The sequence below is a fragment of the Heloderma suspectum genome, chromosome 4, assembly GCF_057233095.1.
Source record: "Heloderma suspectum isolate Gila_16-S chromosome 4, 16-S_ref, whole genome shotgun sequence".
NCBI classification, from domain to species: Eukaryota; Metazoa; Chordata; class Lepidosauria; order Squamata; family Helodermatidae; genus Heloderma; species Heloderma suspectum.
The window spans coordinates 244,619,966-244,645,249 of NC_139461.1; the positions used below are offsets into that span (position 1 = coordinate 244,619,966).

At 43.0% G+C, this 25,284-nt stretch overlaps 2 protein-coding genes across 9 annotated transcripts in view; one reads left to right on the forward strand and one right to left on the reverse strand.

Moving 5' to 3' along the window:
* The window catches only part of PACSIN1 (protein kinase C and casein kinase substrate in neurons 1), a 77,167-nt gene extending 74,625 nt beyond the window's left edge, over window positions 1–2,542 (forward strand). For 4 of the 6 annotated variants that reach the window (XM_084853024.1, XM_084853025.1, XM_084853026.1 and 1 more), the window contains one exon: window positions 738–2,542. In XM_084853024.1, the coding sequence (XP_084709150.1) occupies window positions 738–847 (110 nt within the window). In that variant the 3' untranslated portion in view covers window positions 848–2,542. Of the gene's footprint in view, window positions 1–531; window positions 633–737 lie in introns of all 6 variants that reach the window. The other 2 variants (XM_084853023.1, XM_084853021.1) reach the window with 1 other exon arrangement.
* Window positions 2,543–7,016: 4,474 nt separating this feature from the next.
* SPDEF (SAM pointed domain containing ETS transcription factor) overlaps window positions 7,017–25,284 on the reverse strand; it is a 41,742-nt gene continuing 23,474 nt past the window's right edge. Inside the window, exons 2-6 of one of the 3 annotated variants that reach the window (XM_084853029.1) lie at window positions 17,061–17,552; window positions 13,794–13,991; window positions 13,221–13,268; window positions 12,403–12,543; window positions 7,017–11,970 (exon numbers count right to left, since the gene is read on the reverse strand). In XM_084853029.1, the coding sequence (XP_084709155.1) occupies window positions 11,792–11,970; window positions 12,403–12,543; window positions 13,221–13,268; window positions 13,794–13,991; window positions 17,061–17,526 (1,032 nt within the window). In that variant the 5' untranslated portion in view covers window positions 17,527–17,552 and the 3' untranslated portion in view covers window positions 7,017–11,791. Of the gene's footprint in view, window positions 11,971–12,402; window positions 12,544–13,220; window positions 13,269–13,793; window positions 13,992–17,060; window positions 17,560–25,284 lie in introns of those variants that run through there. The other 2 variants (XM_084853030.1, XM_084853028.1) reach the window with 2 other exon arrangements.

A 25,284-nucleotide genomic window follows, 5' to 3' on the forward strand; every position in this document is an offset into this window, starting at 1 on the left:
GAGTGTACGTGGAAACGCTTAGGGCTGAACTAAACCTTCTGCTAATCATACATAAAAGATTCCAGTGGTGATTTTTCTTTCTTTTTTTTAACCTTCCTGTAAGAGGGTGGAATTTGAGGCCGAAAATGAAATGGGCGGGGGGGGGAGGAGCTTAAATCCCACCCCTCAAGAAAGTAAGACAATTAGCAGAATGTTTAGTTTGGCCCTCTGTACATTGGTTCTCTAAAGCATCCTGCCAAGCTGTAAGACCACACATCAGGTGCAGATATGTGTAAGATGCACATCTACATCACCAACATTTCAGTTGTGCCAAACACCCCAAACTGAGCACCTTATTTAAAGGGATCATAGGTGGTAAACTGCATGTTACATGCAAATGCATGTAAGAAAGCCCCAACATTTTATTTTTTAATAAAAAGCAGTCATGAGAGGCTGTACATTTGAGTCGCGGCAGAGTGGAGGGTACTTTACCCTTTTCTCACATCATTTTCCTGCTTAAAATCATACTCTCCATTGCTTTTTTCCATATAGGTTTGCATATGTGTCACAAGGAGAAATACACATCTGGAACTCTACAGGGGAAAAATCCACTGAGATGGGGGATTCTAAACAGAATGGCCAATGGGGAAAAGGTTATACACCCACTCATTGTGCAGTTTGGCCCTTACTCTGATAGAGGGATGGTATCACATGCTGGTTAACAATGACTCTCAATTTCTAATTTGTTATTGTTCTAGGTGATGAATTAACCAAATTAGGTGAAGAAGATGAACAAGGGTGGTGCAAAGGGCGCTTAGACAACGGGCAACTTGGTCTTTATCCAGCTAACTACGTGGAATCTATCTAGTTCTGTCATGTTCTCACTGCTGTCAGAAAAACAAACCCTCTGTCCTCTCCCATCTCTCTATGCCAGCCAAGTAGCCATCTTGCCGTCCAGTCACTCACTCAGCACAGTTAGAGATCTAAACATATTTTCCAATCAATCTTTTATTTTTTTAATAGCCATCTCAGAAGAGTATTTTGTAATCGCTTTAATCTTTTTTTGAGATAATGAGATACGAAAGGTCGACACTGTCTACGGAGGGCTTGTTCTGTTAGTGAAAGCCAATACCTCAAGCCTTTAAAGCCTAACCAGTGAGGCTTCCGAGTGGTTGGTTTTTAAGGATAATATGTTGATGAGCCACATTCCAATTGGCTTGGACTATTTGACAGAAGTAACTTCTGTCACTTAAGCTACTGGGGCCAGTCCAATTCACCCTCTGAATAGAATGAAGCACATAAAAATAAGGGGGAAATTAAGTATATCGTTATTGATATGTTATTCCTCTCTACCCCCTTCTCTATTTTCTTTCTTGTCTTTTCCTATTTTGAAAAGCAAAAGACAGATGCTCTTTGCCTTCTCCAAGAAGCCCCAGTTGTATTCTTGTGCTGTAATATTCTACCCTCCAGTTGATCACTCAGAACCATTGCATTATCTGAAGGTGTATGGTATGAATTAAAGAGTTCACTCCACAGAGCCCTAAGATTCCATTTCCCCAATGAGATTGAAGTATGTTATAGCTTCTCATTCTACTGACCCGAGACATACAGAGACTCTGAGATCAAGATGGACACCTTATGCAAATCATCAAAGTGTACCTCAATGGCTCCTTTCTCCTGGCTTCTCTTGAGGAATTAGGCTACAGTACGGGGGAATTCATCAGATGGTGGTGGGGCAGGTGCATCTCTTTAATACACAAACATAACACAGCTGCCTCTGCTATTTCCAACCTAAGAGATTTATACTGAGGCAGGAGAGAGAGAAGATGCAAAGCTGTCAGACAGACAGACCACCAAGCTTTGACAGAGAAATGCATTTATTGCAATACAGTCCCCAAAACCTTATTTGACACTGTTTGATGATGTGTTACTTTTACATTCTTAAACAAGATTGTTAAGTTGCTGTGGTTGGTTGGAATGCTGCTAGAAGTAGGTCTTTGAATGGAATCATGAACCACCCAGAAGTTGGCTTGTAATACTATACAGTGAACTGGAGCAGAAACCAGGGCTAAGTGCCCCAAACTGCGGTGTTGAAGATGCATCTCCATATCAACTGGAGCAGGAGAACCATCAGTGTACATAATGCATGATAATGGAAGCATGCAGTTGGCAATGTGGTATCATGATGCAGCACATGACATAGAAAGCATTCACTAGATGACATGGGATTGTAATAGATGTCAGTACCAGTGCCAGACAAAGGTTATCCTAAAGGTAGTGGAAAGAAGAGGCCAGTTAGATTTCTATGCATATTTGCTATGGACAGATAGGTACAACTGAATTTGTGCATGGATTTTGAACATAGTTCCAGAGTCAGGAATAGAGCGGGGCGACTGAAAGAGTGCAGAAATGTAAAGAGAACACTGAGAAGCACTGCTTATTGGGTAAGATGCTATGTCCCTTTCCCAGATAGAATTAATAGATTGCAAAGAGGCATTTTCATCATGGGATCCTGACTAAAGCAAAAAAAAAAAAAAATCCATTTTGAAGCTTCTTCCTATTTGAGCAGGTATACTAGCAGCCACACAGAAATGTAAGAAAGGTGCTTGACAGCCAGCATTTTTCTGCTTAAGTTCTCATTTCCCTGGCCTTGGAGTGAACACTTACACTCTTTGAAAAGACAGTATCTATGGATGCCTAGACGTAAGATAGTTAAATGGAAACCCAAACCTTTTAAGATCCATGTCAATGGTGGAACTCTGTTTGGCTTACTCCAGTCTCCAGAATTATTCTGTGTTTATACTAGAGACCAGAAATGGATTCTTTGGGAAAGCTTTTACCTGACAGATGCAAGAATCTAGTAAGGGTTGTTACGTTCCTAGAACAAATGGAAGTTCCATTTTCCTACCTACCACTATCCAGATCCCTGACAATTGTCTCAAGAGAAGCTTCTTTCTGCAGTGGAAGAAGCTATCATAGGAAAATTAGCATAGGATAGCAAAACCATCAAAGAGTCCTGTGGCACCTTAAAGACTAACACATTCATTATCGCATAAGCTTTCATGGATTACAGCCCCCTTAATCAGATGCAAGGATGACAGTTTCTCTCAGTCTTCACCATGTTGGCCTGAGCTATCCTTGAACTTTAAAATCCAACCATCTTTAAGCTTCAGGAACCTTTTTTGCTTTTTTGAGGAACCTTCACTACTGTTAAGTGCCCTACTGTGCTTAATAAGTTGGATCTTCCAAAAAGCCTAGCTGAGAACAAGGCATGAGCATGAGCTCCAGAAAGGTGAACAAAAGAACCAGTGAAACCATCTTACTACCTAGATGTTGGTCAATAGCACAGTCCACTGAGAAGTTCTACCACACAAACCCCATTGGGCACAGCTTCTGTTGCAGTAGGTTTGTGCAGGAGAACTTCCCAGTGGGTTGTTCCCTAAGACATTTTCAAGTTTCATCTCCTTGTTGAGCATCAGGCATTCGCCAAAATGTTGAGATGAGAAATTCCAGCACTTTCCTGCTGGAATCCTACAAAACAAGTAGTTTTGGAAGTGCCCCTACTAACAGAGAAGGACCAACAATTCTTTAGAGGTGGATTTTGTCTTAAATCCATATTACTGGAGAGTCATGGAATAGATTGTTCAGAAATGTTAGGGGCAGTGCAAATGTCTCCAGTCAGAGGAACTAACTTGTCATATTCCATTGAAATAACAATAATAATTGGATAGATTAATTATAACACTCTTCATGTTTCTTTATGCACTGAATTCTGGTCTGAGTCAACTATTCCCACATGAAGCAGAAACCAGTGGTTGCATCCAATGTAATAGCTCCATGAATTAAAAGGAGAATTGCGTGCACTGAAGGGATCCTTCTGTGAACAGAAGCATCTTCCATTCATGAAGGGATTATGTTAGATGCAACCCAATATAAATAGGGAATCATTTAATCAAAATAATTACAGCATATGACCAAAGGAGAAGTAAAATAGTTTCTGGTGACACCACCAGAGAAGCAGAATTAGATGCCACCACTTTAAGGCAGAGGTGTTGAACCTGTGGTCCTCCAGATGTTTGACTACAATTTCATCCATCCCTGACCACTGGCCATGCTGGCTTAATCTGATGGAAATTGGAGTCCAGCAATACTTGAAGGGCCACAGGTTCCCCACCCTTGCTTTAAGGGGAAAAGTAAGTATGATTTAAATAGCCTTTGAGGAAAATCAGTGTGTCCCAAAAAACTTCAAATGCAAAGAAATTCCTTCTAAGCTGTTTATTCAGGAATTGTTTTATAAGTGGTTATTTTTAATCCAGTCACGCAAGCCTTTGAGTGCTTGTCCTTCCTTTTCCAAGAGGAAGGAAGCTGGAATAATCACCACCTATTTCTCCTTGTATTTTTACCTTCTCAGTCTTCCTTACTATGGGGAAAAAACCTTCCACTTTGCTCAAAGTCATGATTCCCTTGCAGATTTTTCTTGTCTGAGAAATAAAAAAAACTAATGGTGGAATCGTTTAGGGTCAGGTCTTGGCAGCCCTTTTCCTAGTCCCTTTTCTCCACACTAGCACAATATCCCTTGTATAAATGATGCATATCATCAGTGCTGCACATCAGCTGGGCTTGCCCTATTTTTGGTTGACATATTTGAACTAATGGAATCCTATGAATCCATCATCCAGCTACCTCCCTTTAACTAATCTATTTCTTTTACTTATCCCACCTGAAAGAGCTCACTACATTTGCTTCTGTTTTCAGAAGTCTCCTTTTCGATGTCTGGTTACAGGCTGCAGCCCATTTTTAATAACATTCCTTCTGTTAAGAGTGCCCTTTTACATCCGATTCATCCTCCTGGGAACCCACAGGGGCTTATGGCTAGTGTAGTCTTATCTAGTTGATGTTTCTCTTCTCATGATATGATTCCTAAAGTCTTTCCTTGGATGCCGCTAGTCAGCCTCTTCCACAACAATCCTTCACCTTCTTTATAAATATCGACCATCTTGCCTCCTCCGCTGCAATCTGTTTTGCTTACGAATTATTGGACCCAGTGACCAAGTGTTGTTCCTGAATGAATCAAACATACTGCATATTGGATAATGTAGACAAGATTTTTCCAACCTTCAACTATTTTTTTGTTTTATTAGGTTAAGAAAAAAAAATTGAGGAATGCTGTTGTCTCAGCGATGCACCTGTTTTTTGTACATTGATTGTGTAATTTAAAACTAAAAGAGATTGACTGTATTACTGTGTATAAAAAAAGATGACTGATCTATGTAAATGTTATATGGATTTTAATTCTTGTTTGAGTCTTGTACTCTTAACATCTCTTGATGTAGATGTAGCTGTCATGTTTACAAGATGAGCTTTGTTGCTGGAATTGATCAGGCCACTGGGGTGAGCGAGGGGTGAACAAGAGGATAGTACCTTCTAGAGTGGTGGCTACCTGATGTTGAACTTCTTGACTCAATTTGACCTCCAGCCCAAACCTGATACTAAGAACTAACCTCTGGCCTATCTGACTGTTGGATTATATGGCTCAAGGTGTGACAAAGCTCCATTTTCTTCTTGCCGTGCTCAGAATGTTTTGAGTGGACCCTAGTCAGTATCTAACATGGAATGTAGATCTTCGGGTAGCATGACTGCAGTTTTCATATTAGGCACCATTTTCCAACTTGTCTTGCTCTGCTTAGAAAGCCCTGGATTTTGACTTCCCCCTTTGCTAGGGGACAAGATAGAAGATGCAGAACTAAGAATTAAGATGCAAAAGGCATGTTGATGACATGTGTTTTGTTAATGATAGAGGAGGAGACAGAATTTACCAAAAGCCTTGATCCCAGCAGAAAGAATTTCCCACTGAAATAAGCCTCCTCCTCCACCACCACCACACTTGTACCACCACTAAAGTAATAAAGATGAAAACATGACCCAGGAACGTAGGTCGTGTCCCCCCCGACCACCACCCCCAGTCCTTGGCTAGAAGAAAGCAGATATGTGCTTATTAAAAGAGTTGTTTATTGACATTCTAAGGGCCGATTCTCACACCTGTCTCTGGAATGGTCATTGTAATGATTTCCAGGCTGTCATTGATGCACATGGAAGCAGTTATGTAGAGTATGACCCACTCCGAACTCTGTATGCATTGACTTTTAGCATGCTGATCACAGAGTAGCTTTTTGAGCACCTGCAACAGGATGCTCAGAGTCACTGCAAATTCTTTGCAAACCTTCAGCCTTCACATGGCTACCTTCATGTAATAAAATGACTGGCCTGAAATGCAGTATGCATAGTGGAAATGCTCATGAGAATCAGTGACAACGCTACTATATTCATCATGTGACCAACAGCCAGAGAGTTAATGCCAGGTCCAAAGAAAAGAGGGGAAGAAAATCTATGGCCCCTTTGTTGATTTCTTCTGTTTAAAGCCCTGTGGGACTAGGGAAGAATGGGTTAAGCTAGAGACTATTGTTATTGTCAGCAAAGCTACATACTATCACATGGAGAGTAATGTATCTGTGTCATGCCAGTCTGCCTCTTCTTCCATAAAGAGCAAAAACTATACTTAAGAAATACAATAATAAAAGGATTATTTTATTCATGCACAGTGTGTTGAGCTGCTTTACTGTTGGTGCAGATTATGGGGAGGTACCTGCTCTCGTTATAGCACAGGAAATGCAAACGCAGCTTGGGATGACAAAGTGCAGCAGAGAATACTAGTCCTATACCTTTAGCAGCTGTGTAGAAGAGGGAATTTTAGCAGGTGCAGTTGAATACTTCAAGGGCAATAGCAGTGTGAAAAAATGCATCTGCCAAAATTCCCTCTTTTACACATCTATTAAGTACAGGAGATCTCTATTGCATTGGGTTATGCAGCTCGAAGAGAACAGACATAGCATATACCAGCCTTTCTCAACCTGGTGCACTCCAGATGTGTTGGACTACATCTCCCATCATTATCAGCCAGCCCATGATGGCTGGAGATGGTGGGAGTGTAGTCCCAGGTGGGCAGGCTTGTGTGATGTACTTTTTTTTTCTTTTTTTTTAACTAGAACTCTGATATCCACCAACCAGAGCTTGTTGTAAAATACATAGAATTAAAGAATTATGAGCCCAAGAATTTGTTTTGAGTACCAGAACTGATTGGAGCTCACAATACTTCCACACAAAAATCCACTACTGGTTATACCAGGTATAGCCCAATTTCTGTAGCACAATTTGGGGCTTTTGTTCCTATTATCGTTAAACAATTGGGAGTCAGTAATCCTTCCTAAGAGCCTCGTGTGGCGCAGAGTGGTAGGCGGCAGTATTGCAACCGAAACTCTCCCTACAAGCTGAGTTTGATCCCAGTGGAAGCCAGGTCTCAGGTAGCTGGCTCAGGTTGACTCAGCCTTCCATCCTTCCGAGGTCGGTAAAATGAGTACCCCAGTACACGAGTCACGACTGGGGAAGGCTATGGCAAACCACCTCGCTACAGTCTGCCATGAAAACGCCAACACAAGTGGTGTCCCTCTATGGGTCAGCAGTGACCCGGTGCTTGCACAGGAGGAACCTTTCCTTTCCAATCCTTCCTAATCTGCTGCAAATTACTCAAGAGATCTACCAAACGATCCAGAGCTGTGTTGTGCCTCTTGTAACCCAACACATCTGGAGGGCACCAAGTTGGAGAAAGCTGACATACACTAACAGTGAGACAGAAAGTCCAGTTGTACAGAGAATAGCACATATTTACAGTTGCTATCAAAATTTCATTTAAAAAGTATTTGAAAGCAAAACATTTGAGGAACTTCAAGGTAAGCCAGTAGAGTTATGTTAAAATTAGTGACATTTCTCAGCAGGATTAGACACAGTTTGTCTTCAGATATCAGCTAAACCTAACCTGAGACAAAACAGGGTGTTCTTCATCAGGCAGAAGTCCTGAGAAGTTTCAAGGGAAGCAACAACCCAAAAATTATTTTAAGATTAACACAATTGTTTCAGGAATCTTTTTCATATCCCTACTTGCAGTTGCTTCACAATTACATTTGTGTGAGCACACCTGCTTCAGAAGATGATGTCATTCTCATCAGTAAGACCCACTAATGTATATGATTCATTATCTAAAGTGGAAGAACAAGCTGTTCCAGTAGTAACCACTAGTCGTTCACTGGGTATTGGGAAAGGTTGAATGATGTGTTAGAAGACATCCAAAGGGTTTCATGGCTGCATTATCTGAAGGAGAGCCAATTAGACCATCTGCGTTTCCTTTGGCATTTTATTTTTGGAGCAAGCATCTTTTGGGACAGCAACAGTTTTCTACAGATGTCTCTTCTCAATACTGTACTACAACCAGGTATTTACACTCTCAACTTGTACTGTGTATCCATAGAGTCTATAGTGCATATATAATTGGGCACATATGCACAAGACGTGGCAACTAACTACTGATCTCTCACCATCACCCAACTCCTCTGCTGCAAGTGTTATTTACTGCAACAGGAAATATGGAAAAGCAGGTGCTTTTTGTTATGGCCCACAATAGCCACAGGATTCAGTTTTGTTTGAGCATTTATTATACTCACCGGCAGCTACTCCATTTGTCAGATGCTTGCCTCCCATTATACACCGCAAAGACATGCCTCATCCTTCAATCTGTTCATCTCTAATTTACAAACAAACAATATCCATTTTGTATTCCTCCATTACATAGAAATAAAATGACCCCAAGGAGCATGTTTGATTTTTTTTTTTTTACAAAAGAGATCCCACCCACTCCTTAAATACAAATTTGTCCACAAACCAAGGAAAAGGCAAGTCATCAAAATAGGCAGCTCCTGGAATTTTGTTTTTAAGTATGTTGTTTTCTTTAGATGGGCTGGTCACTAGTTTTGCTGGAGAGCTTCTTTGATAAGGCAGAGGGTTGGGCAGACCAAAGTCCTGTGCCCACCCCAAAAATGACCCACTGCCAGGTCCCATTGCTCAACCATACCTCTCTTTTTGCCTTGGGAACTGGCAGTTGGCAGACCAGGTAGCATTCAGGGCCACCACATACTGACATCTGTGCCATAGTGAATTGCACTAATTCACCCTGCCCTAAAAACCTGAATACCAACATTTGAGACAGTTGAAAGGCCTATAGGAGGTATCTGCTGCAGTGAAGGGTCGTACCCTCCACCCAACAGCATGGAAAATTGTGACATCCTTGCTGTATTTCATACTCATGCTGTGATGTCCCTAAAGAGAGTTCTGTTATTAAAAGCATTGGGCAAACTGTGAGATTAAGAGTCTAGCTTTACTAAAAAAAATTAGGCAGGGCAACTTCACCTTTTCCATTTCTGCCTATTGTGCAACTCTAAAATGCACAAGAGCCCTTCCAGGGAAGAAGCTAACAACTCCAGCCATTTATTTAGAACTAGCAGTTCCAACTAGTGTTTGGCAAATGGCCTCACACTTTGAGAAGGCACTTACTTCAGATCCAAATAATGTGTACACAAGGTTTAATAATTTTCATTGTATTACTCATATTCCAACGGACACGCACATACACACGCACACAGTCAATCACACACAGAATCACGCACACACAATTTACTGTGTAGTAGTAACCCCCTGTATACATTCCCTTCTAGCTATTTATTTCAGAACTCCCTTGTCTCCAAATACTGTGCTTTCTCCATGCTGTTAAGAGCAACCAGAGTCTTTCACCTATCCTTTGATGGCCTGGGAAGATTTTTCAATGCGATCTGGTGCAAGTGAATATATTATTTGCAAAGAGCTGAGGAAGCACCGCACACAATTCAGCTATTTTTTTCTCCCCAGTTGGCAGTGCAAAAGTCATTGTGTGCATGAAGAATCCATGTTTGCCTTCATCCGGCCCATTACTCAAGAGTCACTGCCTTACGAAGTGCACACCGTTGGCCCAACTTGGCACAGACCATTTTGCAGGCAGGGAGGTGAGAGCGTCTGAGTGACAGAGAGATTCATGTAAAGTCACCCTGTCAGGCTGGGAGGTGACCTCTGGTTCCCAGCTTTAGCTACTCCACCACCACCACAAAAATCTGCAGCACATTTTCAAAAAGTCAACAGTGACAGCACTAATGCTTTGTCTGCTCTTGTGATGGTTGTCATCCCCCAGGGACCAGTACATCAGCCCACTGTCCAGGTACTGTAAGTACATCACAGCAATCCATGTGGTTGTCAGCACAATGTTTCCTGCAACCTAGCTGTGACACTGCTTTTCTCAGCTGTACCCAGATGCTCAGCCAGTTGGCCTCTGCTGGCATACAGGTGCCACAGTGTTCTAGTCTTGGGTCATCGTGAGCCCTGGCAGGAGGCTGCTGTACACGATCCTATTGTCTTTCTTCTCAAGCAAGACTCATTCACACACTGAGAAGGGGTGACTCCGTCCTTCTGCTAACAATACCTTGAAACAGTCACTACTCTCATTCACTGCCTTGATGAGAAAGTGTTTGGTTCACTACACCAAACCTGGATAGACTTTCTGGGCCGCTCCCTTGAGACAAGCCACAGTCAAGCTCTCAATCAACGAAGACCCCACATAATGTCAACCAGAGTCTAAACTATTGCTTACATCAGGGATGCAGAACCTCTTTCTGAGGGCAAATTCCATTTCAGAGAAGCTCTCGGGGGCTGCATTCCAGTGGTGGGTAGGGCGAAAGGCAAAAGGAGCAGAACCCCCAAAATACCATATTTTAGCTGAAAGCTCATACTGCCAGTAACTAGGCCTTAGGAAAAGCATTTTAACCTTTTAGAATGCAGACAAAACTGCACAAAAGCCAGGAAATCACCAAATGATTGGTGGCTGGGGAAAACGGGGTGGGATAAGGGGAAGGTTGTAGCCTTCTGGAGAACCCCAGAGAGACAGATTTGAGATTCGGCACCTCTGGCTTACACTATTACACTGAACCTCAAAGAAGTTTTCCTAGTGTATGTCCAATATCAAACCCCAAATATGTCCAACATCAAGCCCCAAAGCATTGTACCAAGAGTAGAAAGGTAAACTGGGGGAATTAGAAAGTCACTCAGATTGTGTGTGCACGTGCGTGCGCGCACACGTGCACACGCACACACACACACAATGGCAAGTTTACCAAAGCTATTTTCTTGTCTCATAGTATGCTCTTAAGAAACTTTTCTACTTGTTCAGTGGAAAGCAAAGGAAGGTTAGGGGTTCTGGAGCATTTAGACAGCTTATAAGACTGCCATGCAACATTACAGGATATGGACCAATAGAGTTCTGGAGATTTGGCCACCAAGTCCTTCCCAATCACATTTATTGCAAGACCTGGCTAATGTGAGACCTTTTCTGGTTCTGTAAGAGATTTTGTCCTACAGCTTAGATTGCTTCTTTGACCACAGTATTCTTCCAGTGACTTCAGAGGAAATGAAGCTGCATCTCCTGGTTAGATTCTGAGTCTCCACAAGACCACCATTCTCCCTCCCTTCCCACCAATTTCCATCTTCCTCTTGGCTCTTCACAGCAGCTGGAGATTATATTTATGAAAGATTTCCTATACACAAAATCATGGGCCCCCCAATGAAATGTATGTACTTCATTTCACAGCAGTTAATTGCTCTTTGCCATTTTACTTTGACGATAAAAGTTTATTTGTTTCCCTGTTCCCCATACACAATCAGGGCACACGGAAATCTTTGAAGTTCAGCAGAGAAATCCTGTGTGTTCCCAGCCTCTTGTCCATCCCTTGACTTCATCTCTGTTAAAGTTGTCATATTGCAGAGGATAAAGGGTGCTATGCTTCAGATGTCCTCGGGCCCACAAAGTACTCAGTGATTCTGAATTTTGTTCTATCTACTCTGCTTTTCAGACAGGGTGTACAAACTGGTAAACCAGCCGCTGGGAGATGTCTGGTTTCCTGATGATCCCTTTCTTATAATATTGCCGGATGGAGCGGCTCAGCTTGTCGTAGTTCATGGCAGGCCGGTTCTTCCGGATTCCCCACAGACGAGCCACCTGGGCAGAATCTTCGATCTTAAATATACCTAGAAAATAAACACAAGAAATAATAAGGCCAAATATGTATCTGCTTTAACCAAGATCTGCCTACAATCTACGCCCAGGCACTATCACAATACCTTCAATCAAAAGAGTGTTTAATTGAAGAGACCGCTTGTTTAATAAAAAAAAACCAGGAGGAAAAGCTTTCAAAGAACCATAAAGGTTCAAATGCTGCAAGGGTGCTTAGGGCAGCAAGAGGTAACAACACATATTGGAATCATGAAGGAACATCAGGCAGCAAAGGAGTTCAGAGATCCCATCCTACTAGTTGTATATGCCAGAATGGTAGAGCTACCACCCAACAAATATCTGAGCAATGATGCTTCTTCTTGCATAAACAGAACCTGAAGATGATGACCTATTCTCCAAACCAGAAAGATACTTTGAATTTCTAAGAAGGAATCAACAACACTCACCTTTCTCCTTATTAAGCCAACGAATGAAGCGTCCGTAGTTATGGGGCTTTAGCAGAAGCTCTTTCAGAAACTGCCATAGGTGAATGGGTTGGCCTGAGCAGGATGAATCCACCTCACTGTCTGTCCAGTTCTCTTCACTCCCTATAGCAAAAGAGCACCAGACACAGTTAATTATCAGAAAATCCAAATTCCCATGGCCTGGAGGGGCATTTTAGCCCATCTTAGACTGGTGCACAAGCTGCGCCCATTGCTAGAGAAGATGGATTGGACTACTGCAATGCACTTTGCATAGGGTTACCTTTGAAAAGTGTCCAGAAACCTCAGCTGGTGGTGGAGAATGTAGTAGCTTGTTGTTTTATCAGAACCGGCCCAAGACATTTTGCTGCCTCAGATGGAGCCCCAAATGATCCACCTAGGTAAAGGTGCATACTACCCAAGGCCAACCAAGTTATTTTACCATCTCTCTTTGGCAGTAAAAATGCAACAATATTAATTCAATAACTGATAATTTGTTGGCCTTCCATGGCACCCCAAATCAGCTGCCTGAGGTAGGGCTGGCCCTGTGTTTTATACACTCTCTTCCTTTTTAAAATGTTTGTTGTTAGCCTCCTTGAGGTGGGGTAGAAATATTTGAATAAATATTCTGATCTCTGAAAGACTTCATGTGCACATTTTCCATAGTCCAACATCTGGAGGGCGCCAGGTCGGGGAAGTTTAGCTTATTGAAACTTTTTATCTGCATTCCAATAACGTCCCTGTTTCCATTCTTCCCACCACTTTTTTTTGGCTTTAGTTATTGATGGCAAGGGTAAGCTCACCGCAGTAAAGCATCTCTCCAGGGGCAGTTTTCTCTTTCATCCAGGCAGCTGGAAGGCAAGCACAAATGTCAAAGGATGGTCTAGTGGCCTCTGACAGACCCAGTTTTCCCACTCTTGAAGTCTATTCAAGAAACCTTCTCCCCCACAGAACTGGAAGGAATCAAAAGCCCAATTCCTTGCTGAGTGATAGGTCCATCTTGTTGTTGTTGTTGTTCAGTTGTTCAGTCGTGTCCGACTCTTCGTGACCCCATGGACCATAGCATCTACCCTCCCACCTTTCCACCACAGATTGACTTACACAGAACTGACCCAACCCAAAGACTTGTTGTGCCATTGGATTGAAAGCTGGCATAGTGTCACCAAACATGGCAGTAAGCCAATGGAACAAGCAAATCCATCAGCACAAATTATTTCTCTTTCTCAATATTCTTGGTTCCCAGGAATATTTTAGAGGTAGGGTAGGAGAATGACAACAGGGACAAGACTCTGCTGGCTGCTGCCCAGGATGCAGCTAGGTCTTTAGAAACAATATTTTGGCTGTGCCATCTGTTTCTCAGCCCTGTCACCAGATACCTGACTTCCAAATGTCCAGGTGCGCATGCAAGACGTCACCACATGCTGGGGACCGCTGACGGAACTGCTCCTCAGACATGGCACACAGGTCCTTTCCAGACAGATCCTGGAATGATTTCCCAATCTGGGGCAACCGGTACTGGTGTTCTGTCCATAAGATCCACTTCTGGACATTTCCTGGACTCCAGTCTGCTGGATCTACAAAAGAAACAAGGAGATATATTCCAGAAACAGTGCACAGTGCATATGTTCCGGATACAGTGCCTCAGTTATCATTCCTCTTCAAAGTCAATGCTTTAGGGGAGCATTCCACATGACCAGCACTGGGAGAGGAAAACTTCCCTGTCTTCTGGTTTGTGTATGGTTCTCTTCGTCAGCCAGTGTATTATACATAGCTAGTGAGACCTCTTTTCCCAACTCCTTCTGCTACAATGTTTGATGTGTGATTGGTTATAGCACCAAGTACTGAGTTGTAGCCAATGTTAGTCCTACTTAGAGTAGACCCATTGACATTAATTGGACTTAAGTTAGACTAACAGTGGATACAACCCATTATCTTTGATACTGTGGTGTGACCCAAGCTACCACTGTTTTTGGTATATAGCACTTGTTTATATCAGACCAAGACCCTGAGCAGTAACAGAAAGTGTCAGTGACTGTGATTGTGATGATGAACATCCTGACCATGCAGGACTGGGTATCATCACATTAATTCCCACTCAGTGCTACTGTTCAGCCTTTCCTTGAAAGCATCCAAACAAGGAGGTCTTCAGCAGCTTGCTTAGGAGTGGGCTGAACACGAATAGCTTCAAAGGAAGTGAGAACAGAAGCAAATCATTAATGACCAGGATAGTGCACCCAGCAGTTACAGGACCCTTGTACAATATGCCGATCAGCATTCTCACATCCATTCCCAAACACATCTGTGATCCTCCTCAAATGGAGGGAGAGGGCTATGACTGAGAAACTCCACCATGATGGTACATGGATTTAGGATTTAGAATCATAGTCATAGAATAGTAGGGTTGGAAGGGCCCTACAAGGCCATCGAGTCCAACCCCCTGCTCAATGCAGGAATCCAAGTCAGAGCATCATTTGTGTTGGCATCATGTCTCATGTGTCTTTTGTTCTGGGAAAGGCTGCATGGGAAAAGTCTCATGGCAGCTTGGAGCAAAAGGATCCTGATGCTAGGCCACCTAGCTTTATTATTATCCCAACAGCCTTGCTGACAGGCCTCCCTCATGAAGGCTCCTCCTCCTTCAGTTGTCACCAGGCACCAGCAGCAGCCATTCCATCAGGCTGTAACCAAGGGAGATGAGAGCGAAAGTAGCACTATTCCACCAGCCTTGCTGAAAAACTATTTCATTTTTCCTCTTCCCTCTCCATCCGTTTTTCCTTATGTTTCATGTCTTTTTAGACTGTAGGGATCTAAAGCCTTGGTGGGAAACGTCATCCAATCATGAAGCCCCCTCCTCTCAGAAGAGAGGGGAGGGGAGGGGAGGGGAGAGAGAGAGAGAGAGATCAGCAGTATCTGGAGGGAACCAGGTTGGGGAAGGCTGGTTTAAGTCTTTAATGGCTTACCAAAATGGTTAACGAATGCAACCCCCTTCCTAAGTTTCATACTTTTCCACCCCCCTTGTTTTAGCAACAAGCCAGCTTCCTTCACCTTCTAATCATGGGTCTCTTGCCTCTTTTAAGAAGTTTCTGCTCTCATGAAGTTCAGCTTGTACAGCAGCCTTTCCCAACCTTCCCCAACTTCCCCCAGAAGTTCTGGACAACAATTCCCAGGATTCCCAATGGTTGGCAATGCTGGCTGGGGAAGATGGGAGATGAAATCTAAAAGCTGCTGTATATGTTTAAAACTGGACACTGCACAGACCACAGGAGACAGAGAACTGCTAGACCAGCTCAGCAGTATATTTCCCCTTGGTCCACACATACAGAGTTTTACAGTACGAACTCCATTCCATTCTGCAGCCACAGAATCATAGCCGCAATATGTAATCAGAAACTTTCCCCTTTTTAAAACCTGATCATCAAAGGGTGGGGCATGTTTCTTAGACAAACAAACATGCTAGCACCAGCTAATCCAAGTTTATTTTTTCTCTCAATTTTTTCCCATTAAAGAAATGTCATGGCTGTATTTGGTTAAATTTGGTTAAATTACTCCAACATTAATTTTATGGGGGGGGGGGGGAAACAGAACTAGAAAGCTCTTGCAGCTCAGCTACTCTCTGGTGGAATCTCTCCTCTAGCACATTCTGAAAACGTCTTTTAAATCTTAAAATCTCTGCTTCAGCTTTAAAAACGCAAGCTTTTACTTCTCACGATGGCAGATAAAGGTTTAATAGATGTGGTGTGTCCAAGGACTAAGCAAATGCCTGTACAGAGATCACAAAAAGTCTGTGCTTTTGTGCGGGTCCCATTCCTCAAATGGGACTTATAATGGTGCCCTCTCTAGCTTCCTGCATCTATTACACTGAGCATTTCACTTCTTAGAAAGGCAACGTACAAGCTTTTATACAACCATATCATACCATACCCATTGACAGAGGCCTAACACCTCTCCTGCCATTCAGCAAAAGTGAGGAAAGCAGAAACTGCAGCCATGTGCAAGTCTATCAATCAAGTGACTTTATGAAACTTTGTATAATTTGCAGGATTTGGGTTTTCTGGCCTCAGAACATTTTAGATCACAATTGTTAGTCTTTAGATTAATGGAATTTGCACCAGGTCTCTTGCTTCATCCACAGCATTCTGTTCCCTGTTTCATGGGCCAAATGGCAATATTAAAAATTACTGAAGTCAATTTTTCATCAGTTTTAATAGACTTTAGATACTGAAGATAAATGTATGATTAAACACAGCAGGTACCATACCAGCCATTCTGGAAGTATACATCTCAGTTCTGCATGATATCACTTGAAGACCACTTTAAGCCCTGGCTGAAAGTGAGAAGATAGGCAAGGGCCTATTCCATACATTCTCACACTAGCTCCAGTAAAGTTTGGGTTCATGCACTTTGTGACAACTCTATGGATTATACTGCACCATCAGTGTGCATGGCACTTTAAACAGGCAACATAAACAGTTCTCTGAGACCCACCAACAGCAGATAGACTATGCCAGTGAATTCTCATCAGTGCCTAGAAATTAGCTCAGCAGCCACATCATCACCCTGCAATGTAAATATCTCCATTTTGTGGGCTGAGCTCTCCCAAGTATGCTTCCTCAATAATAAAAGAAGAGCATACTGGAGGTACTCACCTGCAGCAATATTGAGGAGCTTGCAAGCCGTTTCAATGTCCTTGAGCACCTCGCCCACTACCATACTCTGCACCTGCTCCAGGGAGTGCTCCTCCAAATGAAGACTGGCTTGGTAGTCCATATCAGGTGTGAGGCTCAACCCTTGGCTGTCAATGATAGGGCACTGTTCAGGTTCTTTCGGCACTTCCGTCCTGCCCCCTTGGCTGTTGGGTGGTTGACTTTCACTCAGACCCTTGGGGACCCAGTTGCTGTCGTCTGGATAGAGCATATCAAAGTACTGCAGGCAGAAGGTGGGCAGGGTTTGCTCAGGGGTGGCCGGGGGGCTAGGACTGTCAAGGGACCTCCAGCTCTGGCTGTCAGGGTCTTGAGCAATGGGTAGCTTCTCCAGGCCAGAAAACAGCACAGGATCCTGAAGGGCGACCTGGCTGTGTGGCAGAACAGTCAGGCCTTGGCTAGCACTGCCCATCACTCTGCACAGGTTTGTCTCCAGATCTGTCATCAAAGAAAGGGAGAAGGAAGGGGGGGTGGAAACACATGCACCAGTCAGGAGGGATGGTTTGATAGTAATTTCTGCATTTCTGCCCAGTGATCAGGCACAATGGAGGAAAGCTAAGCCTGTTAAAGGAAAAGAAACCACCAAAGAGTCACTCTGTGGCCAAAGAGACCCCTAGATGAAAATAGGTTAAATAGCTCTTCATGGGCCCAGGCAACTCTTCTCTTCTGGGTCACTGGGCAATAAGAGGGCAGGGGAAGGAATCCTGTCAGTAAGGGTGAGGGGATAATTGAATGCAGAAGAGAGACAGAGTTGCCCATGGTTAGGATCAGGTCATAACTTTCTGGAGAGGGAAAGCAAATCTCTCTGGTTTCCCGAGAAAAAGGAGGGACCAAAACCTTTAATCTGATGAACCCATGATCAAACGACACTTGTGGGGAAAAGGCATCTTCAACACAACATAGACAGAAAATCAGAAATTTTCTGAGGGTCTTTATACAGATAAGTTTGGGAGGGCTGTTTTCATTTTTCGGGGGGCTGCAATAAATGTGCATGAGTGCTCCTATTTGTTTGAAAAGTCTGCACATCGCCTCTCACAGCAGCACCTTTATTCATGGGCCAACTATTTTCTATGTACTCAAAGCACAATACCTCATACCTGAACAAATGCTGATCATTCCTCCCAAAGAGTTCATTCACTGTTATTTTCTTTTTATCAAATGTGATTATGTTAAATGTTATAGGTACCTATTTGATATGACTTGTGATATAACTGCCATGAGAGAAATTGCATTTTGGGGGGGTTCAAAATACATTCTTCTGACGTTGTGTGGTTCATCTTACCCAAATGTAGGGCAACTCCTGCTTATGTGAATATTTACACATGTTAAATTGCCCAGTGACTAGAACTGTGGCTAAACTAACATTTTAAACTGTCGGTGGGGTGGAACGCACAGTTGACAATCCTGCAAGCAAATGTTGGCTGCTCACATGGTATAGAGACCAGCACCCCTCACCACCTTCCTTTGGCCAGCCATTGTTTTCTCAGTTTCCCAGAATATCAGTGGAAGTCATTAACAGAACTGCCTTCAAACACATATGGTAGAAGTAATGTTTCCAGAAAAATTATCTTATCTATATTAGGCAAGATGTCAAAATAGGGCCCCTTTCAACGTTTGGGACTGTATTTGAAAAGAAAACCAGTTTCATAAGCACCGGCTGTGTAGACAATAACCAGCTTGCTCCACATAGCATGTTGCTTTGCCTTCCAAGATTAAAGGGACCAGGTGTGGGTAGAGCAATTCCATATCTCAGTAGCTTGACTCATTGTCTCCATAATGTTTGGTGAGATATCAAAACATTCAATTTTCTTCTTTAAAAAAGTACCCAAGTAGTCACACTCAAGCAGGAGTATACATAAGAGTGGAGTGCATCTCCATGGAATAAGTTTCCACATGCATGTGATGAAAGTCTATGCTGGGTGGCAATGTGCATGAATTAATTAGAACTATTTCACTTGAAGTAGCTATGAAGATATGCTGAGCCTAGCAGATCAAAGCAACTAGGATTTCTCTATGGGCAGAAGTTAGGCCAAGAAAGCACATAAGATCAGGAAAGCAATTTCAGTGGCCACAAGTCAACCTACTTAAGAGCTCGAAAGCTATGCCCTATGAGGTGGATGGCAATGTGGTCATTTTTCAAATCCCTAAATTCCCCTTGGTTCAGTTTCCTTTGTAACTGATAGAGAAGAATATAAACCTGGAACTGTTGCATTTCCAAGAACTGGTTACATTATCCAACATGGAGGATATTTTCTACCATGAGGCTTATTTGCTCATCATAAATTTAATGGTTGCTCCATAGCATCCTGGCATTTATATCTATGCATCTATATTTGCATATCAGTGAGATATTCAAAACACATGTAACCTGAACAGTAAAGATGCTGTAAAGGCAACACTCCTCCATAAAAGATTCAAGAAACCATGGTGGCAGCTATGCGTGTATTCAAGGGCTTGCCAACACACTGTGCTTTCATTTGCTACAATGACCTGGTTCACATGTCACACTAAGCCATGGTGGGTTGTTATCATGAGTTGTTGCAGTGTGGCTTACTGTGACATCCGAACCAGGAGGGTTTTTTTCGTTGTGGGTTGTTTTTCGCAAACAAGCCACCCTGAGAACCCATGGCTTCTAGTAGGGTTGTTTAGGGCAGCTTGTTTTCAGGGTGGCTTGTTGTGACATCCGAACCCAGCAGGGCAATTTTTTCATGGGTTGTCAGGAACGGCTAGAGAGCAGCCTGGCAAGAGCGGTGAAAACCCCTGCCAGTCTTTGCGATCTTGCTAGTGCCACTGCCATTCTCCTTCATCCCCCTCAGTGCACTCCACCTCAGGATGGATTTAAAAAAAAAATCATAGAAATCTTAAAGAAAGGACACCAGACAGTGTCTTAAATGCATTCACAATTTAATAATAATAATAATAATAATAATAATAATAATAATAAATTGGACCTGTGCAAGTGCACAGGAGTGAACATCTGCTGCCAGGAATTTTGCACAATTTCCCCCTCTGTTTTACTGGTCTGCCATGAAATCTGTATATTTTTAGTGATCTGCCTCACTTGCCTGCCTTGAAATTTGTATATATTTACTCAGTTCCTATTCTGCCTTGAAATTTGCATTTGCTCACTGCCTGTAACCCTCACATGTACATTTGATAGCTAGTAACAGAGACCAGTGGAGGGAAGCAACAAGCACAAAGCAGGGAGGAGAGAGCCAAAGCAGCTGGCAGCTGCAAAATAGAAGGAGCTTTGGGGGCAGGTGTTAGTACTTCCTTAGAACATGAAGCAGCCTTAAAAAAAGAAACTAAAACGGTGTTCACTAGTAAGGGAAGCCCTGAAGTGGAGGATGAAATTGACAAGGACATTGACAAGAGGGGGATGTGGCTATGCCCAGATTCAGTAGAGAACAGGCACCTGCACAAGACCCCTAAAATAATTTTTAAAAAACGTTTGTGAACACATTCTGATCTGATGCGGGGGGGGGGGGTCCCTTGTCAGCTAGCAACACCAGTGGACCAATTGCAGAAAGGGTGCTGACATAGGAAACAAGGAAATTAGAATTTCTGCCACAAAGGCTCCCTGGATACGTGCTGGCAGTAGCTTGGAAGACTGAGAAGGACTGAGGGAAAAACAAGCCATAGCAAGCAGTGGAGCAGGTGATCATCTGTCAGGAGAAAAAGGCAAGCCACCCACCCAACATGGCTTATTCTCGGGGTAGCTTAGCATGATGTGCAAACTCACCCAAGGACTAGCAGAGACTTCCTGAGGGATTTGGCTTTCTATATGGTTTGTTACACCAAAACCCCCAGTTGGGCAGTACCTGTATTAGAACCAACTAAATGCCACAAAATTGTGCAAGCTTTCAAGTTGATCAGGCTAGGTGGTACCTATCCTGATAGAGAGTTCTGAAGAACTCAAAAGCTTGCACAATTTTGTAGAATTCTGGTTGGTTCTAATACAGGTTTTGCCTAACTGTGGATTTTGGATTTTTTTCCTCATGAGCTAGCTGGCAGGTTACCTTTGCTTTTGTGTGTATGTTGTTCAACCAGACATATGTAGGTGAAGTGGTGTTGTTTGAGTGTAGTGTGTCAGAGCTTCCCCAAGTCACAAGAGTTAATTCTATTAATTCTCTACTTTCTGAAAAAGTCCATTTGAGTTTGAATTTCTTTTTAATTCAGCCCATGCAAGTGAATATATTTTTTGGTATCTTAGGTGCCAGAGACAAGCAAGGTTCACATGTTTAGATGGCCAGAATGGATGCACATAGGACAGAAGCTGCAGTTTGGCTTTGATCTTAAACACACCTACCTAACATATAACATCAACTTGATTTATTTCCAAATAAACACGGTTAGGATTACAGTACCAAGGTTATGGTGAAATGGCAGGCTGGGCATACCTGTCTGAGACACCACCACAGTCTTGGAGATACCTTCAGGGGGCATGGAATTCCAGTATTAGAAGTGCTGAACTAAGATTAGGTAAACAGATCAAGATCGTACAGAAAGTCTGAGGTAGCTAGGGGAATTGAACCCAGAGCCCCTGAATCCCAGACTGTTGCAGGATCCACATTTTGCACAGTTTCTATCAAGGAACAGCCCTGTACATAAGTTCAGCTTGAAACCAGGAGACAGGTGACATCTGATGGAATCTTTATTCATAACCCTTTTAAACCTTGAAATCATGATTTGAAGGAACCTTCTAGCTTGTATTTCTTTTAATCCATGCTTTAAAAATCACCTCCATCTGTCTTTGGTACAGAGAGGCCTAAACCCAACAGAGAAGGGGATGAGCCTGCTGGATTTCCATAGCAACCTTGGAACTGCCACTAACCAAACAGAAAGCCTGGCTGTTCCCCGAGGCTTTAAAGTGGGGGTGGGGGATCCTTCTGAATTGAGAGCACAGTTAAGGCTGCTGTTGGGGCCAGGATGCCCAAAACATGCACGCTGGAGTTTTGCTCACAAGCGCTCTTCTTTTTGTGGGTATTGTGCCCCAAATAAAGCTAATAACTTAATTCTCTCTCTGTCTCTCCCTGTCCCAAACAAATGAAGAATTTTCATGTGGAGTTCTAGAAATTGGCATGCAGAGCCACAAAGTGCAATAGTGACCAAACCCAGCACACAGCAATGACCATAGCAGAAGTAGCACAGATGTGCCAAAAATCTCAAACTACCATGTACTAACCAGTAGGAACTTTCCAATATTCCATCATTTAGATAAAAGTATAGGTCTTGACTCTTAAGCTCGCCCATAGAGCTTCAGCTGTTGGGCGGTATGTATTAATTTATTAATTAATTAAGAGATCTAACATATACATATCAAGGTTCAGAAAGAGGAAAATTCATACAAACCTATCTAAGGATACGATCCTAGACACATTTAACTGGCGTAAGCCCGATTTAATTTAGTCAGGCTTACTTCTGGGTAGATATGCACAGGATTGCACTGAAAGTAAAGCAGTGTAAAGTTAGCACACACCAGACACCCACTTGTAACCTGGGCCTGGGATTCAACAGTTCATTTCTCCTGGGTTGTTTAACCCTCAAAAAACCCATGGTGGCCCGGTTTGCATGACACAGCAAACCCTCCCCCATCGCCCCAATCACCCCGATCAGGGGCTGCATATTTAAAATGTCACCTGTCATGCACAGTGGCTCGTTGGGGGTCAAACAACTCCTGATGAGCCTGGAGTATCATGCGAACTGTGTCTCTGTGTAGTATTTTCAAGGGCTGGAGGAGCTGCCAATGGGAAAGAGAGGGTGGGGAAGTCTACTTCTGCCAGCACAGTTGATCCAGCGTAAAATCTGGACTTAACCCCAGAATAACCTCCAGATCATGATGATCACAAGCTAGACCAGCCTTCCCCAACATGGTGCCCTCCAGACGTTTTGAACTGCAACTCCCATAAGACCCAGCCAGCATGGCCAATAACAAGGGAAGATGGGAGGTGTAGATCAAAACATATGGAAATATCTCAGCAGATACACTTGGGAAAAATGGGGATGGTGAGCTTTAGAAAAGCTTCCCCCTTCCCTTTTTACTCTCTTGAGGCTTCAGTTTCACTTTGGCAAGACCAGGATGAATTCACACCATCATCAGAGAGGTGTTGGGAGTGTGGGTACAAGAAGTGTCCATGGCTCACTGCAATCATGTCATAACAACTGACAGCATCTGGCCTCCTTCAGTATAGTAGCTGCGCCATTGTTCAGATTCCTGGGAATCATAGCTCTCATTTAAAAACAGCAACAAAGGATTCTCTAGAGCCCTTCTAGCCAAACAAATGTACCCTTTGTGCAGGGGTTTTATTTGCAGAAGTGTTCTGTACAGTACATTACTATCTTTGCTCACTCCAGTGTGCCAAAAAAAATTCATTTCCTTGCTGCTGTTCCCCACAGGGTTCTGCCCAAGGGCTGGACCCATATTTGCTCCTCAGCATGAATGATATATAGGAAATAACACTCCAGGAGAGAGCAGAGGACAGGAAGGCCTGGCGTGCTATGGTCCATGGGGTCACGAAGAGTCAGACACAACTTAATGACTGAACGACAACAAAGTTGCTCTAAGTCAGAGACCCATTATCTCCAACTGGCCAGTGAAAAAGGGTAAGCAGGCACCTTACCGTTTGATTTGTTCTTAATGCAAACTAGGAACACACATTCCTGATACTTATCACACACAGTAGCCTGACATCTCTAATTTGCTCTTACAAAGGTTTCCTAGTTATCCCTGGGAGGGATAATTAAAACAAATTAAAAACTCCTGTGGATCTGCATAGCTACAACTGAAGTCAAGATATATGGCCCTCGTATGCTGCAGATTTAGAAAGTGGGACACAGAGCAAGTAAATGAATTTGCCTGAGGTGACTCAAATACATGAACAGCGGAGCTGTTAAAATGCAGGAGTTCCTGACTTCAATCATGTACTCTGACTGACAACTGCAATGCTGTTTTTTTCAGGACAACGTGTTATAACTTAAAATTATAATTAAGAATGAATCCTTACAGCTGAAATTAAAATCTACAGTGGAGTTAAAATTCAATAGATTTCAAGGAAACGGAGTATTCGATCAAGTAAAAAAAGAAAAGGGAATTGTGTTTTGTAAATCTGGAAATCAATTCTAATCAAAGCACAATTTAAGAGGCTGACATTTTAGAAGTTGTATCACTGCCATAGATCTTTGGAAGTTTGGATCTTCTTGCAAAAAGAACAACTTAACCTCTGCAGAGCAAGCACTCCGTTCCTTCTTTGCACAAAGAGTACAAGTTGGGTTCAACTCAGACTTGCTGCCACTGTAATTTTGAATAGCAAGGTATTTCAAACACAGGACCCACAAATCAGGAACAGACAGATACTCAAGGGATTGTTCAACTCTATGGCTTCAATTAAGACTGAAGGCTGTGACCTTTGGAGAATTCCCAGTGAAAATACAAACTGCTGATATATATTTGAGAACATAGGAAGCTGTCCTATGCCAGGTCAGACTGTTATCCATCTAGTTTAGTAATTTCTGCTCTGACTGCAAACAGTTCTCCAAGGACTCAAGCGGAGATCTTTGTCATCACTTGCTACCTGATCCTTGTAACTTGACATGCCAGGAACTGAACTGGATGCCAGGAATTGAACTGGGGGCCTTTCACATGCAAATCGTGTGCTCTGTCACTGAGCTAAGGTCCCTCTACTTCTAACAGTTGAACTGTGGGTTATCGTGTTGTCTGAACATAGCCAGAGTGGCTTGTTAACTATAAAGTGTGGCTTATTTTTCTCAAGCAAGCCACCTTGAGAACCCATGATTTGTTGTTGGGTTGTTCAGGGTGGTTAACAAGCCACACTGCATGGTTAACAAGCCATCCTGCATAGTTAACAAGCCATCCTGGTTGCATTCAGACAACACAATAACCCACCCTGTGGAACGCATGCTGCGTTCAGACAACATGCTAGCCCACGGTTCAACAAGCAAGCCACAGTTCAAAACAACCCACATTCAACCACGGAGTGTGGGCTAGTGTGTTGTGTGAACAGCCCCTAAGTGTCAGAGTTACATAAGAACATAAGAAGAGCTATGCTGGATCAGACCAAGACTCCATCTAGTGCAGCATTCTGTTCACATGGTGGCCAACCAGCTGTTGACCAGGTACCCACAAGCAGGGCATGAGCACAACAGCACCCTC